Raw genomic sequence first — 26,481 nt, 5'->3', positions numbered from 1 at the left:
TTGAAACGAGTTATTATAATTAATTTAACGTATTTTTGCATAGTAATGCAATCATTGCAATCATTGCTTTACATATCAAGGCACTTTCTTATACCTCTGCCTCTTCCATTCAACTCTTAAAATAGATTCCACAATTTTCCTCTTTTTCTCTCGGACACATCGTTCTCGCCACCCCGTCACGCTCAGAATAATACAATTGAATAATCCCTCCTCTTTACCAGTAGTCTACATCCGACTCAAGCTGGGGTTCTGCCAAACTGTGATGACCAGGGCGACATTTCAGCTGGAGCTGTCCACAGCTCAACTCCGGGGTGGGGTGGAGGGGGGTCGGAGCGGGGGTCCTGACGGTTTGGGGGCATTAGGAGGGGTCGCCACGGTGGCCAAAATGTCAACTACCTTGCCTGGTATGCAGGAGGTCGTGAGTTCGATCCCGACCCTGACGCCTGCTTGCTTTATATTAGGAATATGTATATTAGGAGTTTGCGTGTCTCTCTCGGTCATGGTCGCGTGGATTTTTCTCCAGGTACCCCCAGTTTCCCCCCCCCTCCACATTTAGAAACAACACGCGATTAGATAATTTGACTTCAATAAATGCCCAAGTAATGTATCGTTTGTAATAGCCAGAGCTAGAAAGCTCAGAGGACCTTACCATGATTAAAATACAATATCGTTTTATAGATTTTAGATTTTAAGTTTTCGTTACTGCAATGATCTTTTTGGTTCTTTCGGTAAAGTCACGTAGGTAAAAATAAAAAAAATCAAATCACGACGTTTCGGAGGCAACACATGATGATGACGGAAGTTTGTGTTGCCTCCGAACCGCCGTGATTTGATTATTATATTTTTTTTATTTGTACCTTACGTGACTTTACCGAAAGAACCAACGAGTATCGTTTCATAGAGCCTCCAGAAATCAATCCACGAGAAATGAAGCCCGTGGTTGATGACCAAAGTCCATCACGTGGTACGCTTGTTGACAAGTGTCGTGAGCACGAAGCAACGACCCCGCAGTTCCCTTCACTCGTGCAACTGGCGCGGGACACCTCGCGGGATTCGCTTCGTGCAGCACAGTACTGAACGAGCCCGGCATACCGATACACGTTTGGAGAAGGAGAATTCTGGATGGAAGATGACGTTGTGTTTGGAATATTTTAAGCGAACTATGGTTGTTGCTGTTGTTGTTGTTGTCGCTGTTGTTAGCCGTTTAGTGTTCAATATTGTCACGACACTAATTTCCAGCTATTGCCAATCTACCGCTGGATGAAGGCCTCCGTCATGCTGCGTCAGTTGATTGACACACGCAGGTCAGTGTGCGTTTGTCTTTTTAACGCCTAATAAGAAAAAAAAACATTGTTCTGAATGGGAATGAGCAGGGTGAAATACAACTTACCTAAACACGGCACTCAAATACATGATGAACATGTCACTCCGGCACGATTTCTCGGCGAACACATGAGACTGATTGTTGCGCTTTCCAGGACCCACCTCAACATGTTCTGATTTGGCTTTCCAATGCAGTCTAGCCAGTCTGTGATATAGGTGAAAAAGTAGATTTATTTTAAGTGGGTTTAACGTGTGTGTTTTATGAAGTCGTGCAGTGGAAAGGGTAGATTTGTGATGCGTGTGAAGAAATGATATTGCATTTCTTGGGGTGTTTCAATCCATATTTTTAGTTCTTTCGGTAAAGTCACGTTGAAGGGAAACAATAAAATAATAAAATATATATAAAACAATAAAAATTCTCACGACGTTTCGACCATAACACAAACGGTCGTCTTCAGACCGACACACCTGATGACGACCGTTTGTGTTATGGTCGAAACGTCGTGAGAATTTTTATTGTTTTATATATATTTTATTATTTTATTGTTTCCCTTCAACGTGACTTTACCGAAAGAACTAAGAATATGAATTGCTGCAGTCACGAAAGCTTTAAATCAAAATTTGTTTCAATCCAGTTTGGGTTCCACAAACGCACGGCATCACGCGACACCATCGTTAATGTGCACGCTACTCTGGGCATCATTTATCGAATGTGTCTTGCACAGGCTCCATCTCCATAAGGCCCAATAATACAATCCAACTCCAACATGCTGGATTATTTATTTATTGAGCACGCTTGTGAGAATTTGGGAAAAGAGTCTACGGAAGGGAATTCCAAAGTGGAGCAGTTCGAGGGAAGAAGCAGAAAGATAAGCTTTGTGACCTGCAGTGTGGTAAGTGTGTGAGTTGTTGTGACCTGCGGTGTGGTAAGTGGGTGAGTTGTTATGACCTACAGTGTGGTGAGTGAGTGGGTGAGTTGTTGTGACCTGCAGTGTGGTGAGTGAGTGGGTGAGTTGTTGTGACCTGCAGTGTGGTGAGTGAGTGGGTGAGTTGTTGTGACCTGCAGTGTGGCGAGTGAGTGGGTGAATTGTTGTGACCTGCAGTGTGGTGAGTGGGTGAGTGAGTTGTTGTGACCTACAGTGTGGTGAGTGAGTGGGTGAGTTGTTGTGACCTGCAGTGTGGTGAGTGGGTGAGTGAGTGGGTTAGTTTTTGTGACCTGTAGTGTGGTGAGCGGGTGAGTGACTGGGTGAGTTTTTGTGACCTGCAGTGTGGCGAGTGGGTGAGTTGTTGTGACCTGCAGTGTGGTGAGTGGGTGAGTTGGTGTGACCTGCAGTGTGGTGAGTGGGTGAGTTTTTGTGACCTGCAGTGTGGTGAGTGGGTGAGTTTTTGTGACCTGCATTGTGGCGAGTGGGAGCTTATGACTTGCAGTGTGCTGGTTGAACACAATACGGTAAACAAAATCCGCAAAAAGGGGGCGAGGAATCCATGCGTGGGAACTGTGACCACGGCAGTTATCGATAGTAGAGTGACACGGAGGCAACTACTGCCGGTAAACGGGTGACTGTAGTCAATCAGCGAGTGCTGACTCATCAATCAAACCGACTTCTTTACAGGTGTGCGCGACCACACATGGTTACACTTAACATGTTCGAATTTATTTGCCCAAACAAGCAATGGGGCAGTACTCATCTCCATTGCCAACCTTTAAATCAAGCCTAGAAAGGTATAAACCTAATCGCCTTCCGAATATAGGGTGCAATAATATAGGATTATTTTGGATGTGCCGTACCTTGTAATCTAGTGGTAGTTCTTTGACGCCGATAGTCCATGCTCTAAGTCAGCCTAGCAGTGTTACGGGAACATATCGGGTTAGAAATCAAGCCATCGACCCTGTGTAGTGTAATACAAGCAAAGGGCATCGTTTGTAATTATGCACATAGACATACTGTTGCCATTCGGGTTAACACCTGTACGGATTTGACAGTCTGGCAAGTGGTTGTGTCGGTTGGCAGGAATTTATTTTGCACCGAGATCTGGTGGCATCGTATAGAACCTTATTGCAGTAAATTTGCACAGTTTTGACGATGGACCTTGGCCGACTGAGAACTGTGTCTGGGTTTGTTCTACTGTGTAACATGTGGCGACCCTGGTTACCGTCAATGCAGATTATCATCACGTGCACATTTCTACACCGCCATTCGTGCTTATCCAAGGCCAAACATTCCATTGTGCTCTGCATGAAATCCAAAGTGAAGCTGAAACTTCGGTGGGCCATTTGTAAAGACTTTTCCCCCCAGTGGATCAACACATTGTCATGCAGATATGATAACAAAACGGTTAAACACGAACTCTAAAATTAAAAGCAGGATGAGGTGATTGACGTTCGGCGTCCAAGGCTCTTGCGACAATCGCGGCTCCTTTGACGTCACATTTTTATTCCCTTGCATTTTCCTTGGGAGTTTTCTTCACTTCAAAACTCAAATTCGGACATATCTACACCTGGCGAAGAGAACACAGGAGCGCTGCGATCAAACGTTTCATCAGCGGCACACCTTGCAGCAACAAAGATATCAATATGAAGACAAATTCAAGGCTGCAGTAGCAGTGTTACTGGCACCGCGAGTTCTGTGCGGAATTCTCAGGGACAGTGTTAACATGGGCAGCTCATTACAGCCACGCTAGACGATGCTTGAGGACGACTAAAGTGGCGGAAGGGGTGATGAATCATCCACACGCTGCAGTAATAACAGCCTGACTGGCAATTCAATTCAATGCAGTATGGGCCGCAAATAAGCACACCCCCCCCCTGGGAGCAAGGACAGTTGTGCTTGTATCTGAAGTTGCCCTTTGCCATCTGCCCCCACTATGTCAACATGTGTTGCTTATACAGTCTCAGAACTGCGCTTATTTTTATCGGGTGTGCTTATATCCAGCTTCGACTGCATTTCAATGCCCGATTGCAAGTGGTGCGGTAGCGTGGCTGGACAGGGTGAGACCCAGGTGAGACTTAACCGCCAAATTAACCGTAAGTGCGGATAAAATGCCCCCGAGTGTAACCTATGTATAAGTGGGCAGACTTGACAGTGTTCATTGGGAGCCCTGCGCTTCTTTATACAGCTCTGATGTGAACCACCTTCCTGTTAGACGCATTCCCATACTGGAACAAGCTGTTCCTGGGATTTAATATTAGGAGTGGGAGCAGGTCAATGAAGGTAATTTTTCTCAGAGACAACCTTTCACCATACTTCCCGGTGTCTCTCTAAAATTTCCGAGTAAAGGTCAGTCTGCGGTGCATCGTTCACCTATGGTTAGTGGAATGGAAATGGTAATGGAATTTTGTTAGGCGGCGTCCTTATGCGATGAGCTAACCTCTCGGTTTTCAGCACCTGAGGTCAAACCTGATATGAGTTTTTAATTGGGCCCTGTTACTGAGTTTGAGGCTGCTCAGTCTGCTCTGCCGGAAGGGGCTGCTCGCTTAAAAACCAGGAGCCACGTCAACACATGATGTAGCAATCTGGGTTCATGGTAACAAGGCACAAGGGGACAGTGGTACGTGAATTAATGGTTTATGGGCCCTCTCATAACCCATTAAAATACGTCCTATCACCGGTAAATGTGCTGGCTTGAATCTGGTCATCTGCATACAGCCTTATTTATTTCCACTGCTGGCTGAATGTCTTCCCACGCCATGTCGGGTCATAGGGTTTTATTTGTCCATTCTTCACTAAACTGGACAGCGTGCGCTGGTGTAGGGGATAACCGTGGCTGGCTCAAATACCACTCGCCACTGATGTTAGCCGTGGCCGTGAGTTGAACTCAGGTTAGCGGGTTACAAGAGAGCAGTGCGCTAACCACTGCGGCACCGCTCCACCCCTGAATGATATAACCAGCGCCTTAATTGCCATTCGTTTGTTTACAATATCTAAATTTTCTATGAAAATCATGCCGTGATAGGCCATAGTATATAGTTAATGGCTGTTGTACAAAGGACAGCCACTTATTCTTGATTGGCCTGGTGAAGAAGTCAAATTGTCTCCCCTCTCAAATGATGAATAGGGGGCAGTGCCCTCCTCCATCTGTGGCCCTCTGCCAGTCACGGGAATTCGACATTTATATGGAAGGGGGATAGTTTTGCCACAAAACAAAAACTCAACACGTACGCGGTTGAGCTTTGTGATATTTGTGGTTGTGCACCGCTGCCAAAGCAGTACCACAATAAAAGTTATCCACAGGGCAGGTGCTTTCGATTGAACACAAAGCAGTATTATCATTTTAGGAATTATGGAATGTATGGTGGACTAAATTAGCAGCAATAAATATTGGAGCAAAATGTAATGCGGCTCCTTTAACCTTTATTCCGTGCTTGGATTGACGCAGCAAATGACGTGGGTTTACACGTAAACAGAATTAGTGCAGATACGTGATCACACTGCCCCCCATGCTTTCTCAGTAAACACGCAACGCTCGGTCAACGTTGGCACGTGTTCGATCAACGTTGGTCTAACGTTCAACGTTCACTGGGTTGCCCATAAGAACCCTTCAGTCAGCATGGGAGGGCCTGATCGAGGTACACGGCACTTAACTCCTCATGGCTCTGGGTCGAGTACCTGGCGATGATGGTGATGGTCATGATGATGTTGATGAAGGGTGGACCTATGTCCATGGGATGGCAGAGCGGGTGAGAGCCACGGCCTTCTCAACCTGAGTCCAAAGCTGCAGCAGAATGAGCAGTCCAGCCATGATTGCAATGCAGAAGGCTAACTCCTGATGGCAGACGCAACAACAGCACACGGTGGTGTGAGATGGGAAGCGAGCGTGGGCGCGGCGCGAGCGGCGGTGCGGACACAATGAACGGCGGCGCGCGATGAGACGAGACATTTGTGGTGAGACGGGTAATACGAGTGGAGCAGACATTCGCAAAATGGCAAGAAGTGCGCGAGACTGGAACGATCATAATGAAATGAATTGAATGTTATGTTTTCGTGGTTAGGCAAACCCTACCTACCTACGTGTACTGTGTGCATTTATTCCAGCGATTCTTTTGTTACGAGTGAAACCCTTGTGGGTATTTTCTTGCGATTCAACCTGTGACTAAATGTTGTTTTTTGGGTGACAGTTCCTGCATCCTTAATGTTGAGGGGCACCGAGTGGCTTTGGTTGAGGATGGCCATACCTTGCTAACAAGACTCTGAGAAATATAAACCGGAACAAGGTCACCTTGCTTATTAAATTAAAGTTATTGGGAAAATACAAAATTGTAAAAAGACCCGCCGGCCAATAACTTTCCTTCCTATCATTAAAGAAATGCCAATGCCTCCTGAGCACCGTAGGTTTTATAATTACAATCGTTCCATGGAGGACAAATAATTTATAGCAAGAACACAGTTCCTCGGCCAGGCGCTTAACTCTGCACAATGTTCACCCATCCAAGACCAACATACACCACAGCAGTCGGCAGCACCAAAGATCCCCCGTGTAGCCTGAACAGACTGTAGGGGCAAGTGCTGTTATCGAGCACCTATGAAGGCCGGCACGGCACACGAGGGGTTGGGTGGCCAGCACCACGCCCGACCGCCTCTTTCTCCCTCGTGGCGATGTTTACACACCGCACCAGAATCATAATATGTATCTATACTGGAGGAATATGATGAGCTATGAAGCTCTTTTTCACAGACCTCCAGGTACTCAATTGAGGTTGAGTTGACACATTCCGTGTGCCATGCGGTGGCGTAGCTAATGCCTGTGGAGGCGGTGCAACTGTCCTGGGGCCCGTGGACCACAAGGGGCCCGAGGCGTTGGGTCACGACGATTGGGGTTGGAATTCGGACAGGGGAAGGCCCATTTCAGTCCTTGCATCGGGGCTCATGCCGACCCGCCCTACTAGGCCACTGAGACCCAAAGACTTACATCGTGACCCACAGGACCTGTCGTCTCACACGCAGACCGGTGGACTTACAACGAGATCCACAGACTCGCAAAGGGACCCCACAGAAGTATACAGAACCGGCAAAACTAACACAGGACCCAGCGCGCGTAGCTATTAAGCGTGTGCCGGCGGTTGGAGCCGCGTCAGGTTCCGCGAACCCGAGGGACTACGAAGACACGGTTGCAAATCGGACAGGGGGAGGCCCCAGGGCCCATGCGAGCCAGGTGACTAGGCTACTTACTGCCACCATCCCCCCCCCCGCCCCTCCCGCTCTACTCTACTCGTCCAACGCGGCAACTTTCGGCGGGGGGTGGGGGGGGGGTGACGGCAAGCACTGACCTGTGGGCAGGGCCGGCTCAGGGGCGCTGTCGACACGGGGCTCCGGCGGACGAGGCCGCGCGTCCCCGGGCCCCCAGGGCCTGGTCACTTGCGGCACCGGGTCCTCTGCCACTTCCTTCTCCTCCTCCCCGCGCGACCAGAACTGAGCCTCGGGCTGCCTGTCACCCTCATGTCCCCCATGGGCGCTCCCTGCTGCCTGGCCGCCACAAATCCCATTGACAGTTACCAGGGTCTTCGGGGGGTTGGGGAGGGGGGGGGAGTTGGTCACTGCTGACGGGGGCGTCTCTCTCGCCGTTAATGGAGACAAGAGAGAGAGAGAGAGACAGCCGCCACCCACGCGGACTCGGCCAAGGCAATTTGCGTCACGACGCTCGCCGCTCGCTTCCGTGTCCTCTCTTTCAAAATTGTACAATCTGAAGGAGACACTTCAGAGTGACCCCCATGCCAAATGGGTATGGGTTTGGGTTGGTGGTGTTCGTCTACATTAGTGCAACCGATCCAGCAGTGGAGATTTCACATGTCCTATGCCAGGGTCTGGTTTCTGTACGCAACAACCGCTGGTCACTCAACACACGGGGGTTACTCATTTCGTTGACCCTGAAGAGAGGTGATTTAGCCGGGTCAACCATCGACTGAGATTTTGAACTCCGTAAGAGATGAGTGCTGCAACGTTTCATCCCATTCGCTTGTCAGAACGTGTTGTGTCGATGCTCTTATACCCGTGTGGGTGAAGTGTGTCTACCCACACCTCGCAATGCGTTTACAATGACAGATTATTGCCATGGATCGCAAAACTTAACTACCTTAGCTATGTACACTGTTACTCTGCATTGTAGTTATTTCTATGACTTCCACATGTTCCCCATGTTTCGTTTATAATTGCTCGATTAATCGTTTTTGCTTATGCAATGAGATTTGCACGTGACCCTCCCTATGTTGAACTCAGAATCTCCCTTATGCACATAAAGGCTCTTTCCTCAAATTGCTCTCACCTGGCAGTCAAATGCATTATTCGTTTTAAATTCCAGTTACCGTTGCACTTTATCTCTTGAATACACTTATAAACGGTATATTTCAGTTGTTTATGATATTTGCTGTCGTTTACACCGCATGTAAACATGTTAAAAATGTTAATGTTTGCTATTTACATCAATTTGTTTACATCTTCGCAAATCTTTGTTTTATTAGATTCGTGTTTTAATTGATGCTGCTTCCCTCCGCTGAAGTGTTTATTTGTACCGGGCATTTTATTCTCATGGTTTCACTTATGGATCCCTCGTGCAATAGATAGTTTCATCTCAATATGTCTCTCTCACAGGACTGCTTGAATCATTCCGTCGCTGATCGATTTCTGAAATTGACATGAAGTCCTATGTGATTAATTCAGCCAGGTGAGAGGTTATTGAGATTTGGCATCACTTTGCGCGCAGGACAGATGCCCGATGACCGTGCCAGCACCCAGACAAGGACTGCTAATGCTCCCTGTATTTACGAGAGAAGCGAGGTCATAGAAACCCAAACATCGATCTTAGATGCATCGGCAGCAACACACGGGCAGCGTGCAGTGGGCTTGTGTAAAGCGTGGAATGGACCGCGATGTGGTGGTGACATGGAGCCGTGAAATGTGACACATTCAATGCACTTCCATTGGGCCTTTTGATCCATTCTGTTTTATAATATCACGTAACACTATTCGCTATTATTTCAATCGAAAGTCGAGTAAAAACATTTAGCACGTGCACTTGCGTATGTGTGCATGCATATAAATATAAGTGTAGCGTTTAGCGCTACGCTACAAACCCGGTGACCCGAGTTCAATTTCCGCTCATGGCCAATACCAGTGACGGTTATCTGAACCGGTCCTGGGCCTCCTCGAGGTCGATTCAACCTCAATTGAGTACCTGGTGCGGTGTTTAACAACATCGCCACTCAAGAGACAAAGGCGGACGGGCGTGTTGCTGGCCACCCACCCCCTCTGGCCTTCATAGGTACTTTCTAACAGCACTTGCCCAAACAGTCTTTTATGGTTATGCAGGGAACTTTGTCTTTGTGTATGCATATATACGTGGAATATATGAAAGGGGAGCAGTGGTGCACTGGATATCACACTGCTCTCCGAACCCACCAACCCAAGATCAATTCCCACCAAGCCTTGGACTTCCCCTAGGTCAACTCAGCCTCAAATTAGTACATTGTGCAGTGTGTCAACATCAGCACCGGGGAGATTATGGTAGCTGGGGGTGGTGCTGGCCATGCAACCCTCTTGTGTGCTGTGCCAGCCCTCATAGGTGCTCGCAAATAACCCTTAAGCTGGTTGTGTAAATTCCACATTCCTATGGCAGGGGTGAACAGGCAATATAATTGCCACTGTATAGCGATATTCACTGGTTACGTTGGCAGTGGATGTGGAATCGTCTTTAACAATCAATGCTGCCTTGCAACATAAACATTCATAGAAAATAATAAGCTACAAGTCAATTGACCTAACATGATAATGTACGGACCAATTTTTGTTTAATGATAACATTTCTAAACTATATTCATCCTAAACAGTGTGTTCATACACAGGTTGCACACGGAATACGATAGATAAAAATGCATGTATGTGTGAGTTTGAGGAAAGTATCTAAGCATGCACCATACATTGGATCAACATTTTTGGAGGTATTAGCATTCAGGGGTTAGTATTTACTGTAATGTATATCTAAAACCAATGTTGAATCATTTATCCAAACACAGTATGCATATGAATTGCTATTTTTGAACTCCTGATATTCACACCTTCATAAGTATTAATAGCAATCATTTACAGCCGGCCTTTGTCAATCCACTGCTGTGTCAGTCGTGGGAGTTGTTTGACCATACATCATCAAACTAGTCAGTGCGGGTTGGTGAAGTGGAAGTCCATATGAGGCGTCACTGCTGATGTTAGCCATGGGCAGGAATCAAACCCAGGATGTTGGGGTTACAGTGCAATGCGCTAACCACTTCGCCCGCTGCTCCTCTAACTCAAACACCATACTAATATGGATTTGACAAAAAAAATTGTTTCTTAATTAACAATCCATTCACAACTTGGTGGTGGAAGACAGGGTGATTAGACTGCTATCAACAACAAATTATGCCAGTGGTGAAGTCATTCATTCCCGCAGTTGCACACACACACTACTGGGTTAGCTGTGGGTGGAAAAGTTAAACTCTGCCAAGGAACAGGTTCTTGCTCCAAAAAGTTAAGTTGTGCTTTTGAAATACATGGTATGTCATATCCACCTGTAGATTTTTTTTTACATAATTTAACATAACTTACTGTACTGCCATCAAAGGGTCTTTCATTGTAACATTTGTAATGATTTCTGGGTTGAAAGCGTTCATGCATTCGCTGTCTGTCCGTCCGTTTGTTTTTAAGAGAGAGGCCACACTAACTCTTGTTAAAATGATTCGGTACGAACAGAACTTTAGTACAAAGTCGTGTTGCTATTGGGGGGACCCGCCCTATTGGAAATCGGTCACATTGATCATTGGGCTGCTCAAAAATGTGGAGACTCAATCCAGCAAACACACTTTACCATGACAGGCACTGTCATGGTCTGTACTGTTAAAATATATATTTCTGGGGTTGGTTAATAAGTACTGGCAAAGGAGGTCCCATCATGTAAAAAAAAGTGTTCAGATAATCCAAGCAGAGGCATGGGTTTTTCCTTCCCTTGTGATGCCACCAGTGCCCAATGGCCATTGAAGAGTGACCGCTTAGACCAGTCGTTCTGAACCTTTAGTGCAGCCTTGCACCCCTTTGGTCCGCCATCGTAATTTTATTTTGAAACGATGCAGTTGTACTTACGTGCCCGTGCTTAATTTGTGTTGCGATGATTTACCTTCTAAAACATTCATCTGGCCACGTCTCGCACCCCCAGAAAAGGAGCATGGGCGCGGTTAAGAACCACCGGCTTCCACATTCAAGCGAATCCACGAGGATTCAATAAAATACTACCCCCCCCGTTCCCATATAGAGAAATCCAACCGAGTGGCCAATGAACCTGGGACCTGGAACGTTTCCCGTCTCTTGTTGAATTCACCGGAGGAGCTGCGTTGCCCATACCTCGGCCGTGGCTCCCAGCGTCTCCTCGCGGGCGCCCTCTGGCGGCGACGGCTGCGGCTGCGTCTGTGGCTCCTCCTCTTTCTGGTCAGGCCGAGGCGACCTCCATCCTGATTGGACGTCCTGCCCGAGCTCCGCCTCTTGCTCCGCCCACTGAGCCTGCTCATTGGCCAGCCACTCGGCCTCCGTCGCGTCCTCGCCTGAGGCTTGCGCCGGCTCTGGCCCTGGTTTCAGTGATTTCATCATCGTCGTCAAAGATTGTGTGTGTGTTTTTTTTAATCAACGTTATTTTTTATCATTACTGCAGCACACTTTCATTGAACTTGACCTGTCATCTGTTTATATCCTTTCAAATCCTTGACGCTCGATATCTGCGGATCTACGAAGCCCGACGAGCTGACATGTTGTACACACAGATTCGTCGTCTCGCGATTCAAGATTTAATTTAAAGAACCGGTCCAGGTCCCTCCGATCCTGGGCCTTTTTGTGTTTTTTTCCCCTTAATTTTTGGAATTAATACTCACATATCGCCCCCCCGCCCCCCTATATTATATCACGAACGGTCGTGCCCAGCTACAAGGGGAAACCTCTTGTCCAGTCATAGAGGTCCGCTGTGAATGTCCTGAATACAAATCCATGCCGTTAAATGCTAACGCCACCAGGCTTGGCAGGTTTGCCTTTTAAAACCCCGTGGGAAAACCTTAAGCTACACGGCGAGTCGACATTTAGGGGGGGCCAAGAGCCCCACAAACGGCACCATCCCTAACCCAGCACACGGTTAACCTGGCCCCGCACATCCAACAGTTACACAATTCAGTTTAACACGTAGAAATGAGTTAAATGATGACGTTACCCTGCTGCACTATTTAAGACCGAGAGCAAGTGAGGGCTTTACCATTCTGGCGAATTGCCCGATGATGCTGGATATAATTACCAGCGAAACGTTGTATTCAAACTGTAAATGTTGTGGATTCACTCTTCAACACACCGGTGGGCTAAAGTAGTGAACTAAATGTGTTTTGTCAACGTGACACTTTTTTGCTGATTGGCCGTTTCGGATGGTGGAGGGTTACGACACATTTACAAATAACGTGATCTATCCCAAAAACCTTTATTGTGAGTTACACAATTACCCCCTACCCCCTATTGAAGTTCATCTAAACAATTGCCTTTGATTGCATCACCCAAAAACACCCCGATTAATGGTCAACCTCCGTGAGCACGCCCCGCTGTCTTCACATGGCGAGACGACCAACGCCCCATCGCTCACGCTTCAATAAAACAAACGTGGCCCAGACTGGTCAATCAGAGACCCTTTACCCAGCTACTGCTAGGCCTGCTGCATTGCGCTGCTACTTGCAGATTACACGATGAATCGTGATTTAATCAGCGCACTTGCCTACAATCGCACGCGCGGTATTATTTCGCGCAACATTGTGGGCACGTTATAACGGGCCCCATGGCACAGCAGAATCTTAACCGTTGCTGTAACGCCATTCACCACCTTATGAACATTGATTGAGCCACTCCACATTCACAAAAGATAACCGCAAGTACCCGGGCAAAGCTACTAAAAACACAGCTGTCAACCCATACGGTTTACCACGTATTCTTGTACAGGGAAATTGAGCTTTCAAGGCCAATACGGCATACAGCCGCTTCAATAAGGGCACATTTGTTGTGTCTGTTTATTTGTGTTTCTCCCTTGTGATGGGACTTTGTAGGACGGACGTTTAAATTTATAAGGGGCACGGGGTGACCATTAAGGAGTGAATTGATCTGTAATAAGGTAGGCGCTGATAAGGGATTGACAGGAATGATATCATTGCAGTTGCAAAAATAATTACGCAGTTATAATCGTAATAAGTAGTATTATCATTAGCTTTGTCACACCCGTTCAGACGCGCCGAGGGCAACATGGTTATGCTGAAGTGGAGCGAGCAGGTGAGAACCGCGATCACGATTTTGAATCATGCCCTAATGTTATCGCTATATTAATTGGCAAAATGTTCTACTAATGATCATTGTTGATATAAATGCTTTCAATTAAAAGTGCTGAAATCTGTGCACGTTGAATACAAGGTCTCGCGATATGCACTGTTGTGCATAAGCGCGCATTGTTACAGCATTTCTCAATGCAAATTAATCACTCGGGAGACAAAGGCGGTCGGGCGTGGTGTCAGTCAATCCCCTCGTGTATCGTTCCAGCCTGTCTTTGTGTGCGTGTGGGGGGGGAGCGGTTGTGCAACGGTTAGCGCTGTGCTGTACTGCCAACCTGGCGAGCGAAGTTCAATTCCCGCTCACGGCCAACATCAGTGACGATAATTATCTGAATGGGACCTGGGCTTCCCCTAGGTCGACTCAGCCTCAAGTGAGAACCTGGTGCGGTGTGTAAACATCGTCACTGGGGAGACAAAGGCGGCCCGGCGTGGCCCTGGCCACCCACCCCCTCGTGTGCCTTGCCGGCCTTCATAGGTGCTCGCTAACAGCACTTGCCCCTACAGTCTGCTACAGGCTACACGGAGGATCGTTGTCCTTGGGGTGTGTGCCTGTGTGCATGTATGTCTGTGTGTGTGTGCGTGCAATTGTGGTTACTCATTGCCCCCTTCCGACAAGCAAGCTATGCATCAGGACTCAGGGCAAGTGAAAATAAAACTGATTTCTTCTACATATGCTACTTTATTTTATGTTTTATTTACTGTACAACATTTTGTACAGTGTTACATGCAAATGTACAATATTTCAATATTTCTTCTTAATTACGAGTTTAACAATGCTTCCCTTTTTGTTGAACCGTAACATTTTTCATAACACTAACCGTATTGACATTTAAATACTCCAGCGCTGTCCTCCAGACAGTCTCGTCCCTTCACCTGATGAAGGCCGCTTGTGTTGTGGCCGAAACGTCGTGAGAATATTATCGTGTTATTTTATTTTATCAATTGATTATTTTATTCTCATTCTACGTGACTTTACCGAAAGAACCAAAGAAGATGAATCCTTGCAGTCACGAAAGCTTTAAATCGAAATGTAAATACAGTTAATAATTATTGTGTTCCGACTTACGAACCGTACGACCTACGAAACGGGTATCAGAAACGAATTGGGTTCGTAACCCGAGGACTGGCCCGTATTTATAACGTCACATTAAAAGGTCTCCATCACTCACACTAGGTGGGGCCCTTTCATTCTTCACAATGAAGACTTACCGCAGGACACATGGCGACTAATAACGTATACTTTATTTAATAATCTTCATTTGTCCAAGTGATTAACCAATGTTAGTGTTATAGTTGTTTCGTTCAGCCGTTGGGGGCCGGGCTGATCCTGTCGACACTGCTGAAACCCAGGTTCAAACCGAGGTCCATGTGGGGCTTGCGAGATTCTCTGACACGGGCGACATGAGCCGCCAGTCATCCAGTCATTTGTGTTTCAGGCTTATGTTGATAAATATGAAAGTTAATATATATACTTTATTAATTGAGTGCCGTTTGTTATCACGTTCCTTAAATCGTGACTTTCAATCCGTTTGATCTTTTATTATTGATGACTTATGTATCTGAGCTGTGATTAATTGAAGGTGTAAAGAGTGTCCACCAGGGACCACAACTGCGCAATTAATCATTGTCCCGATCCGTGACCAGTTCTGTGCAATCACCGGTGCCCATCAAGAAGCAGTCCTCTGTTCCCAGGGTGACCATGGGAAATCAGTCCTGAATGCGCATCACGTGGTAGAGTGGCGGTGCAGCAATTACCATGCCGAACTATAAACCCATGAGTTCCATTTCCCAGCAACGGCTGAGATTAGTGGTGAGCTATATCTGAAAGCGCTTCCTGGATCTCCTCCCACCTTCACCGGCCAACGTGGGTGACGTGTGGTTAAACAACCCTTACACCAACCGTGACACTGGATGGTCTTCATCCCCACGTGGATCGACCAAAAGGGCTGTTCATGATCATAGTTCACATTGATGAGCATCAGCAGCCCGCTGCTGTACTATCAGCGGTACCCGGATTGAAGTCGAGTCCTCGGAGCTTCTCCTCCACTTGGGTGAAGTCGCACGAGAAGTGATCCATGCTGGAGAATCCGCCCTCCATCTCCTGCACGTCGGCCTCCTCCGACGTCTCCAGGATCCTGCACCGCACACGAGCGGCGGCACAGCAACGTCGTCATCGCCTGATAGCGCACCTCCAGTCTCGAGGAGACCCCCCCCCACCCCCCCACCCCCCGGTGTTAGCTGTCTCTGAGAGCAGCGCCGGACAGCAGGTGGGCGTTAAATTTCGATTTAAAGCTTTTTGTCAAGGCGCTTTGTTCCTCTCGCACAGCTTAAAGGCCGTGATCTGAACGTGGCTCTTTCACTCCAGCGCTGTCCTACCAGACAGTCTCGTCCCTTCACCTGATGAAGGCCGCTTGTGTTGTGGCCGAAACGTCGTGAGAATTTTTATTGTGTTATTTTATTTTATCAATTTATTATTTTATTCTCATTCTACGTGACTTTACCGAAAGAACCAAAGAAGAGGTGGGCGTCAGTTTGCCAGTAGCGGGGAGCGAAGTTGCCACGCGGCTTCCCAATCTGGTGGTTAGCGAGTGCTGAAGTTATGATGCAATCGCCCATTGCCTACTCTTTTTGTTCACCCGAATGACGTCATGGGATTCAAGACGTCCACCGTGACGGTGATGGCGATTATTTTTTTTAGGCCAATATATTCATTCATTCATTCATCACGCATGGTCGGCGAAGGACCGCTCGCTGCGCCAAACGTGCGACCTCTTGCGACAGCATTCGCATGAACTGATCTTGATGCCATAGCGATGTCTCGAGTGATTTGTTTGATTCACGTATCACGGAGGTAACCCCGGGGGCGGCGCCATTCCTAACTGCAGAACAGGCGGCAGTGGATACAATGTATTCTCAACGGCTGTGGACATCGGGCAGCAGCGGTGGCTGTAACATCTTAGGCGGGAGAACCTGCTCTCTGGGTCAGTGGCAAAGACGTTCTATTTTACTGTGTTCTACGCCTCCTCTACCCAATTAGGGCAAAGTATTCTGGGTAATTCAAACTGCCAATACATCCGTAGCATTAACCAGGGTAGCCGCTGGGCTCGAACTGCAAATTTACACAACGACCGCTGGGCCACGTCCCATGAGCACCAAGTGCTGTCCAGCATCCAGCACTGCTGACTCCTGCTTGAGAGAGCCTCAAGTCAAGGTCAAGAGGTCATCACAGCCGTTCCAATGATGTCACCATAACTAGCCATCACTGCCATTCCTACCTTTCTTTGCAGTCAACATCTGACCTCCAAAGTCTGCTCTAACAGCCTCACCCCCCTCCGCTGTCTTGCTTAACGTCCTGCTCTCTGACCCTTTGGCACCCACTCCGAGGCCAGTCTCGGTAACCTGCCCTCCCTCCAGCCTGCACACGTGCCCCATTCAATAGCAACTCCTCTTTTCCAATTTCACCTACAGTGTGTGAACTGTAAAATTGTTCATGCCTGCATGGTTGGCTACGTCTGTAATATCTCTCTTAGAGTGGAGGTCATAGGTTAGGAGATTATGCATTGCCTTAGGTGTGAATCTGATGGACACCACAAGGTGCATAGTATTGTTTACCTGTGATATTCAATCAAGTCACGTTTATTTTTTAACCAGGTGGTGAGATCTCAAGAGACCAGGATGAGTCTCATTTGCAAGAGTGACCTGGGTTGCCAAGATGACAAAAGCGAAATAAAACGAAATGCGGTGTAGAGATTATTTGTGAAAGTCGTTCATTTGTCAACATTCTGAGAACCCGCGATGAGGTCTGACTATCCCCGTAAGTAGATGTTTACATTTGTGAAATTCCAGCATTTCTATTCAGCGGTTAAATAAATTATAGTTAAGTAAAATTGTACTTGCGTTTTCAGGAGAGGTTTTGCATTCTGAAAAATAAAATGAAAAAAAAGATGCAACGTTAAAGGTATGACCACGCATTGTAAGTAGCGACCTTTAGTAGAAGCGGAGGTAACTGCTAATTACTCAAATAATTGCTGAACATCTGCCCTACATTATTGTCAAAGGCATAGCTCTTCATTGTACATACACAATTAATATTCGGAGTGAAAATAATATCACGCTCAAAGTATTTGCCTTTTGAATTCCCGGTCCGAACTCCGGATACTTTTAAGAAACTTATTCAAACAAAGTGGTAGCAATGTCAAATCATAGCCCTGCAAAATAACTTGATGTGACTAATACAGTTAACGCTCAAATATCGGGAGCATAGAAATAGGGAGGCGAGGAAGCCAAGTGGCACAGATGGCGGAGGAAGGTCAGAGTGGACCCTAACGGCACACGTGGCAGAAGAGCTCTTTGCTGCCCGTGGGGCTGCCCAGCCAGGCCTGCAGGTAAGGCCTACAGGGGGTGAGTCAGTGACTTTGTTAGATGCAGAGGACAGAGGAGAAGCGCACAGAGAATGAAAATCTGAGCAGCCGATCACCCCGCCCCTAATGCGATAGTGGCACTATTCGGTGGAAGACGGTCCGAGTGGGTGCGTGTGTGAGTGAGTGAATGGGAGAGTGGGTGAGTGGGTGGGTTGGTGAATTGGAGAGAGTGTAAGTGGGTGAGTGGGTGAGCGGATTGGTGGGTGGGAAAAATGAGTGAGCGGATTGGTGGGTGGGTGGATGAGCGTGTTAGCGGATTTTTTGGTGATCAGGAGAGTGAGCGAGTGGATTGGTGAGTGGGCGAGTGAGTGTCTGGCTCTGTTGGTGGGTGGCAGAGGGAATGAATGGGTGAGTGAGCGAGTGGGTTGGTGAGTGGGCATGTGGTTTGAGTGTAATGGTGAGTGAGAGTGTGGGTTAACCCCCGGGTCTGACACCTGCAAGAACACGGCCATCTCGGGCTCATCCATAGAGTGCAGGGCGCTCTCGACGAGCTTGGAGGAGCGCTCGAGGTGCTGGGAGCACTGCGCGGCCAGCGTCCGCACACGTTGCGTCTTGCTGTCTGTCTCGTGGCCAATGATCTGCAGCATCTCGCGCTTGCGCTCCTCCAGCGCGGCGTATAGCGCGTCGAAGCTGCCGCACAGTGCCTGCCTCATGCTGCGCCCATTCTCCTGTGGGGGTGGGGGGGATATTGGCGAGTGGGTGGGTTGATGGGTGAATTGTAAGGTTGCGGGTGGAGGAGTTGGAGAGTGAGTGAATGAATGGATGAGTGGGTGGGTTAGTGGGAGAGTGGGCAGGTGGGTGAGGGAGCTGGTGAATGGAAGAGTGGGGTGGGTTGAGGATGGCTGAGTTGTTGGGTGAGAGATAAGGTGAATGAGATAATACGTTGGTGGGTGAGTTAGCGGCTTGGTGGATGAGCAAGTTGGAGAGTGGGAGAGTGAATGGGTGGATGAATAGAAGAGTGGGTGAGTGGGTGAGAGAGGGGGTTAGTCAGTGGGTTTCCGGGAGAGTGAGTTGCATGCACGAGAGACAGGGCGAATCTCAACCTATTTGCCGTAGAATTCCATTCGATTGCACAACCTTTCCATGGCACAGTCCCGGTCAGAATCCCATTCCGATGAATGGTGAATTTAACACGGGAACTGCCCATGTGGTAATCGCGATTCCCGTGGGAAATCCTGCAGGGTGGAATCGTATATGCAATTCCTAAAGGAAGGAAGTGCTCATCTTCGTTGCCCATCTCCGTCGCAGACCAATGTGAAATCTTGAACACGCTTCTCTTGCATGTGCGTGGGGTTCCTCCCGTCACTGCAGTTGCCTCATGCATGCAGTTGACAATTTCATTTTTTTGGCAGACTAATGACGAAAACTATCCGCATCCCAAGCAAATTTGTGAGCCGGTGGAAAATCGTTATATTTATCCAGCACGTAAGATAACTTTCATTCACTTTATTTGGGCCTCACATTGAACCGGATATTAGGCATAATTATTAAAAGACACTCTGGGTGTTTTTTGCTCACACTGAGTTATAAGTACGGATTATGGGCAAAAACCCTTATTAATGAAACACAGCCTCATCTTGTTCTGTTACACTTATACATGCACTTGTGCTTTTGCACCACTGGCAAAGCAGTTCCATTTACTTATAAATTTACGGATAAAAATCACAGTTCCATTACGTATAGTAAATGGCTATGTCAGTAGCAAATGTTGGAGCTCTGATTTAATTTTGCTTGACCTCCGATTAATGCGGTAGGCTGCATGCGCTTCGAAAGAAGGTCAACATACATACATTGTGCTGATTCCGATGCGCTGCGTTGTTCGAGGTTAGTTTGTTCTACTTTTAACATTTGGCAACTGCAGGCCTCTCCCTTGTAAACGGGACCCGTCCTGGTCTCTAGAATTCTCACCTCTGGTTAAAGAAACGTTCACTGTATTGACATTTTCAGCCCTTAGATTCGCGTTGGTCAACAAATTGAAATCGAAATGTGACCATGTATTTTGTGAGACACTGAAGGAGCCAGTTTCACCGCGAGAGGCAGAAACTCAAGATTCAGAATCAGCATCTGTATTTAGTGGAAAAATCCAATGAGCTCTGAAGCTATTATTATTCTTATTCAAACCGAGCATCTCAGCGTCTCTAACACAGCCATTATGAACTTCTTGAGCCACCAGACCAACTGTCCTTAAACAAACACAAGATACTAATCCCTTTTTGTTTAATCTTTTCTACAATTTATTTTAAAATTGTGTTATTAGCACCACGCCACATCATGAAATCTCGTAAATAATATTTTCAGGAAAGCAGTGTCACAACATCATGCACCCCGTGCGAGAGAATGTCCTTCTTAGGTCTCTTCACTTCCCTGCCGCCCACACTAGGTGTTGCTCTTTCTCTTAAGCCCTGTTATGAAAGCGGGCGCGAGGCGCGGATCTGCTTACGTCACTTCTGATGGAGCGGCCTCCACCTGAGCGAGTTCTCGAGAGCCCTCTAGAGGGCATTCGGCCTACCCTTCCATGCCGGCCAAATGCCTTGAAGGAAGCAAGAGTACCCGTACTTTACCGCATCACGTGCCACGTGCCGATCGGCTAACTGTGGTGAAGCCACTCATACTGATTGGCGGACAGAGGCTGGTTGATCGGAGAAACCTGCTCCAGCATTTCAATTGCCGTGCCAGGCGATGGAACCGACGACCTCTGAGAGTCCGCTGTGCTCACCGTAACACAAAAGCAGCATCAAAACCCTGCTGCTGACGTGTTTATTGGAAATAGGACTGAGAAGTGTTGCGATCCTCAGAGGTCGAATTTATAAAAATTCAGTAAAAACAATTTAATGCTCTGATTTTGTGCTTGTTGTGCAGTCATTCGTAACCAGGCATAGACCATAAATCTCTACACTGTAAAATCCTGTTTAATCACAAGTGGCTGCAACCTGAAACCTGGAATCGATCCCAGGGTCTCGGCTGTGCCAGCTGAGCGTAACAGTTGCAAGCGAGATGAGACTCCGGTGGCAGGCGACTGCCAAGTGAGATTTGGGGAGTGGCGTTGGAGGGAGAAAATCGGTTGATTGGAAGGAAAATAAAATGAGGAAGTGGTCGAGCGAGCTCAAGAGACGGGAAGTGAGATTGGAATGATTCAGGGAAGGCAAACGATCTGTATTGTGACTATTCGAAGTGAAGGCTTAACTGAACCAGGTTACCCAGCAAGAAGACTGCTGATGAGAAGAGCTGGTGGTGTAAAAGTGAAGGTGTATGTATGTTGAACTTCTTTCGCACTGTACGTAGCCAACCAAGATGCTTGCAGACGACCTGAACAATCGAAGAGGAAAGTGGACGATCGGATAGAACGGAGGGAACTAGAACGAGCACCGGGTCAGAGCGCTGAGCCAGCGCCTCAGAGACTGGGTTCTCAAGCGTGATGGGTCCACGGTCCAAAATCGACACGAACGAACAAGCTAAAATATGTAACACAATTATGGTTATATATATATAAAAAATCACATATCCCAGCTTAGAGGATCAACCATATATTTACAGATTGCATTTTCTATGTGTCCAATGGAAAGCCTTCATCACAAAGCATGAAGGAATGCCATTTTGCATCGGGTGATAGAGGCATATTGGCTTCCCACACCAAAACTATCCAGCAGCATTCGTTGAAGCAAGCAAACCGTGCTGATGATAACCAGAAGGTCGTAACCACCGCAGAGTGTGCTTGCTTACACAAATTCCACTCCGTAACATTTGGTCTGGAAAGCCAACAAGGCCAATGGACCGAACGTTTCTAAATATATACGGAGATGGAGAACAGAAAGTTCGGTTCCTTTTTTTTTGTTTGGTAAGCTCGGGCAGAGAAGGCAATCGGAGAAGAATCGGACTGCCGGAGGTGGCCACTCGCCTCCACGTTTCTGCACATCTCCTCGAGACGAGATATGACGAGCTGCATGCGGTCGTTCCCCACCACCAGCAGGGCGATGCCGTCACTGAGCTCAACCTGCAGAGACACAATTACGAGTGTCGGAACCAATTAAAGGTCACGGGCCTGTTGGGGCAAGGTTAGCGAGCTTCCCACGGAGGCCGGAACGGCACACGAGGAGGGGGTGGTGCGTCCGGATAACTCCACTCCTCCGTCCGCCTTGGTCTCACCAGGACTGATGTTTACACAGAGCACCAGGCACTCAATTAAGGCTGAGTCAACCTAGGGGAGGCTTAGAAGCAGTTTAGATATCGCTCGTGACCGTTGGCTATGAGCGGCAATGGAACTCCAGTCGCCAAGTTCGTAGCGCGGCGTGCTAACTACTACCCCGTCGCCAGAGCCTTCCCTAAGGTACGGTGAATCGGGGTGACTGTCCCGGGCCCCGCGCTTTGGGGGACCCCACGCTTCGCTTCAACGCCCCGTACGTCCCTATGGACGGCCCTGGCTACCGCTGCCCACAGGGGGATTATCGGACACACACGCACAGAGGGGGCCTCGACATCTCACAGTGCATTCCATGAGTGGAACGTTCATCGCCATTCATCCGCACGCTCCTTCCCTGCTGCTGCAGCTGTTCCCACCTGTTGGAATTCCCTCCCGATATACCTGCCGGCTGACTTCATTCGCACCTTTACCATTCCGTCAACTCCTTTCGTTATTTCCCCCATAGCAGCCTTTCAACGGCCCACTGACTCTCTTCCCTCTGTTAAAAAAAAAATCCTCTTCTATAAATTAACTCAATGGCCACATGCCCAAATTCGTATAGCGTCTTTGAGATGCTGTCACATTTAGACGCTCTATAAGTCTGAACACCTCGGGGTTGTCAATTATAAAATATTTTGCGGCGTTTGGTTCACAGTGGACTTTAAAGATGTGGACAGTAAAAAAAATGCAAGTCCATCATATGGCAACGTTACGGTTCAAAATTGCCAAATGTAAAAAGATGCCCGCAAATGACTGAATTGGAAACTACACACACACGCAGCAACAATAAGAGAACATTTGGCAGGACCCTCCTGAAAGGGAGTCTGGTGGATTTCCCGGAGTAAAGAAGCAAAGTAACATCGATGGGAACCTTTTCGCCGGTTTCAAAATGATGAAAAACACAAGACTAAGCGTGACCCTTTCTGCCAATGAAACAGGTGTTAAGATGTTCAAACACCAAATAGATTAATATTACAAGGTATCACGTCCGCATTAACCAACCCGAGCTATTAATACTTTGATACTTGCATTTGCCTATGTACTGTTTGCCGTTTAGCGTTCTCTGGTCTAATACTTGTGGTGAGACAAACCCACAAATAAGTCTGTCGCTGGCGTAGGCCAATCCGTTTTAAAGACAATGCGTATATTATCAGAGCATGTTTGCATTTTTGCCGCAAGTAAAGGGTGGTTAACCCAGCACCGCTCGACGCAGCCAATGAGTATGGATTTTCACTTAAACAAAATCGTGCAAAATGAGTTACTACTTTAGCCCACCGATGTGTTGGAGAGTAAATCCACAGCATCGACAATTTGAGCACAGCGACGTTTCGCTGGTGATTACCAACAACCGGCACCATCCCTCGATTTTGTCACAATTGCGTTCCGAAATAGAGAACAGAAACAAGACGACGTCACGACTGTCGAGAAACCTTTTGCTTTTTGTAGACGGTGGCCAACGGCGCGACCTCGCAGTTCCTGTGGGCCCCGAACACCTTGCAGAGTGAGCACGTGGGCGCCTCGCACGACACGCAGTAGATGTTGATCTTCTCGTCCTCGTGCTCCACGCACATGGGGTGGTGCTCCTCCAGGTTCTTCATGGGGCTGGCGAGAATCAAAGTGCGTAGTGGCAGGAGTGGTGGTGGTGGTGATAGAAGTGGTGGTAGGAGCAGTGGTGGTGGTAGGAGTGGTGGTGGTGGTAGTGGTGGTAGGTGTGGTGGTGGTAGTAGTGGTGGTGGTAGTGGTAGTAGGAGTGGATGTGGTGGGAGTGGTAGTGGTAGTAGGAGTGGTGATGGTAGTGGCAGTAGGAGTGGTGGTGTTGGTAGTGGTAGTAGGAGTGGTGGTGGTGGGAGTGGTAGTAGGAGTGGTGGTGGTGGGAGTGGTAGTGGTGGTAGGAGTGGTGGTGGTAGTGGTAGTAGGAGTGGTGGTGGTAGTGGTAGTAGGAGTGGTGGTGTTGGTAGTGGTAGTAGGAGTGGTGGTGTTGGTAGTGGTAGTAGGAGTGGTGGTGTTGGTAGTGGTAGTAGGAGTGGTGGTGGTGGGAGTGGTAGTAGGAGTGGTGGTGGTGGGAGTGGTAGTGGTGGTAGGAGTGGTGGTGGTAGTGGTAGTAGGAGTGGTGGTGGTAGTGGTAGTAGGAGTGGTGGTGTTGGTAGTGGTAGTAGGAGTGGTGGTGGTAGTGGTAGTAGGAGTGGTGGTGTTGGTAGTGGTAGTAGGAGTGGTGGTGGTAGTGGTAGTAGGAGTGGTGGTGTTGGTAGTGGTAGTGGTAGTAGGAGTGGTGGTGGTGGGAGTGGTAGTAGGAGTGGTGGTGGTGGGAGTGGTAGTGGTGGTAGGAGTGGTGGTGGTAGTGGTAGTAGGAGTGGTGGTGGTAGTGGTAGTAGGAGTGGTGGTGTTGGTAGTGGTAGTAGGAGTGGTGGTGGTAGTGGTAGTAGGAGTGGTGGTGTTGGTAGTGGTAGTAGGAGTGGTGGTGGTGGGAGTGGTAGTAGGAGTGGTGGTGGTGGGAGTGGTAGTGGTGGTAGGAGTGGTGGTGGTAGTGGTAGTAGGAGTGTTTGTGGTAGTGGTAGTAGGAGTGGTGGTGTTGGTAGTGGTAGTAGGAGTGGTGGTGGTAGTGGTAGTAGGAGTGGTGGTGTTGGTAGTGGTAGTAGGAGTGGTGGTGTTGGTAGTGGTAGTAGGAGTGGTGGTGTTGGTAGTGGTAGTAGGAGTGGTGGTGGTGGGAGTGGTAGTAGGAGTGGTGGTGGTGGGAGTGGTAGTGGTGGTAGGAGTGGTGGTGGTAGTGGTAGTAGGAGTGGTGGTGGTAGTGGTAGTAGGAGTGGTGGTGTTGGTAGTGGTAGTAGGAGTGGTGGTGGTAGTGGTAGTAGGAGTGGTGGTGTTGGTAGTGGTAGTAGGAGTGGTGGTGGTAGTGGTAGTAGGAGTGGTGGTGTTGGTAGTGGTAGTGGTAGTAGGAGTGGTGGTGGTGGGAGTGGTAGTAGGAGTGGTGGTGGTGGGAGTGGTAGTGGTGGTAGGAGTGGTGGTGGTAGTGGTAGTAGGAGTGGTGGTGGTAGTGGTAGTAGGAGTGGTGGTGTTGGTAGTGGTAGTAGGAGTGGTGGTGGTAGTGGTAGTAGGAGTGGTGGTGTTGGTAGTGGTAGTGGTAGTAGGAGTGGTGGTGGTGGGAGTGGTAGTAGGAGTGGTGGTGGTGGGAGTGGTAGTGGTGGTAGGAGTGGTGGTGGTAGTGGTAGTAGGAGTGTTTGTGGTAGTGGTAGTAGGAGTGGTGGTGTTGGTAGTGGTAGTAGGAGTGGTGGTGGTAGTGGTAGTAGGAGTGGTGGTGTTGGTAGTGGTAGTAGGAGTGGTGGTGGTAGTGGTAGTAGGAGTGGTGGTGTTGGTAGTGGTAGTAGGAGTGGTGGTGGTAGTGGTAGTAGGAGTGGTGGTGTTGGTAGTGGTAGTAGGAGTGGTGGTGTTGGTAGTGGTAGTAGGAGTGGTGGTGTTGGTAGTGGTAGTAGGAGTGGTGGTGTTGGTAGTGGTAGTAGGAGTGGTGGTGGTAGTGGTAGTAGGAGTGGTGGTGGTGGGAGTGGTAGTGGTGGTAGGAGTGGTGGTGGTGATCAAGGGAGTTGGGGGGAGCACAGTAATTGACAATTAGCGCCTCTTTCCTTTCTCTTCCACGGATTGTGTGACCGTTTGTATCCAAATTGTGTCGTCGATGTCACATGACATCGAGTTGTGGACACGGAACGGGTGACCTTTGTAGCATTTCAATGAATTATTACTATCTGCGGTGACCGTTTGACTCGAAAATGTATTTCTTGTTCATACATTTTTTTTGTTTTCACCCTCTTATTTGTATTTTTTTCTCGTATGCACATTTCTGTTCGTATACATTTGCCCGAATGTCACATTGGCATATTATTTGCATGGTGAATTATATATGAAACATTCTCACACGCACGATTCAGTGCATGTAACATGCATACGAATTTATATGTATGGATAATCGATGCATTGCCACATGCTTACTATCAATTTGGAATTCTTGTAGAGCAGTGGAACCCCCTTGTTAGAGAACGGCCTGCAGAAGGAGGTAACACAGAACTACTTCTGAAATTCTTTCACGTGTTTTTTTTTTAATTGACACTCCGGGTGCACACATTCCCACATTCCCTGGCACGAGAAATGTTCACCACATGATGGTCAAGCCGATCATTTACGCTCAGAGCCTAAATTTTCACAAATAAACTAAA

General features: G+C 48.0%; 1 protein-coding gene across 6 annotated transcripts in view; it reads right to left on the bottom strand.

The window, feature by feature from the left end:
* Positions 1-1,853: 1,853 nt before the first annotated feature.
* Positions 1,854-26,481, bottom strand: part of LOC116941570 (tripartite motif-containing protein 54-like) — a 41,174-nt gene continuing 16,546 nt past the window's right edge. The window contains exons 3-11 of one of the 6 annotated variants that reach the window (XR_004402695.2): positions 23,710-23,881; positions 21,998-22,093; positions 18,537-18,770; positions 17,579-17,601; positions 15,692-15,816; positions 11,685-11,905; positions 7,589-7,784; positions 5,931-6,087; positions 1,854-3,822 (exon numbers count right to left, since the gene is read on the bottom strand). Coding sequence is in view for 3 of the 6 variants with exons in the window: in XM_032952749.2 (XP_032808640.1) it covers positions 3,794-3,822; positions 7,589-7,784; positions 11,685-11,905; positions 15,692-15,816; positions 17,579-17,601; positions 18,537-18,770; positions 21,998-22,093; positions 23,710-23,881 (1,096 nt within the window). In the remaining 3 variants the exon portion in view is untranslated. Of the gene's footprint in view, positions 3,823-5,930; positions 6,088-7,588; positions 7,785-11,684; positions 11,906-15,691; positions 15,817-17,578; positions 17,602-18,536; positions 18,771-21,997; positions 22,094-23,709; positions 23,882-26,481 lie in introns of those variants that run through there. The other 5 variants (XR_004402696.2, XM_032952749.2, XM_032952750.2 and 2 more) reach the window with 5 other exon arrangements.

The sequence above is a fragment of the Petromyzon marinus genome, chromosome 12 (assembly GCF_048934315.1).
Source record: "Petromyzon marinus isolate PM22_M1 ecotype Great Lakes invasive population chromosome 12, UKy_Petmar_22M1.pri1.0, whole genome shotgun sequence".
In the NCBI taxonomy this organism is placed as follows: Eukaryota; Metazoa; Chordata; class Hyperoartia; order Petromyzontiformes; family Petromyzontidae; genus Petromyzon; species Petromyzon marinus.
This window is presented reverse-complemented; position numbering and strand designations above follow the sequence as displayed.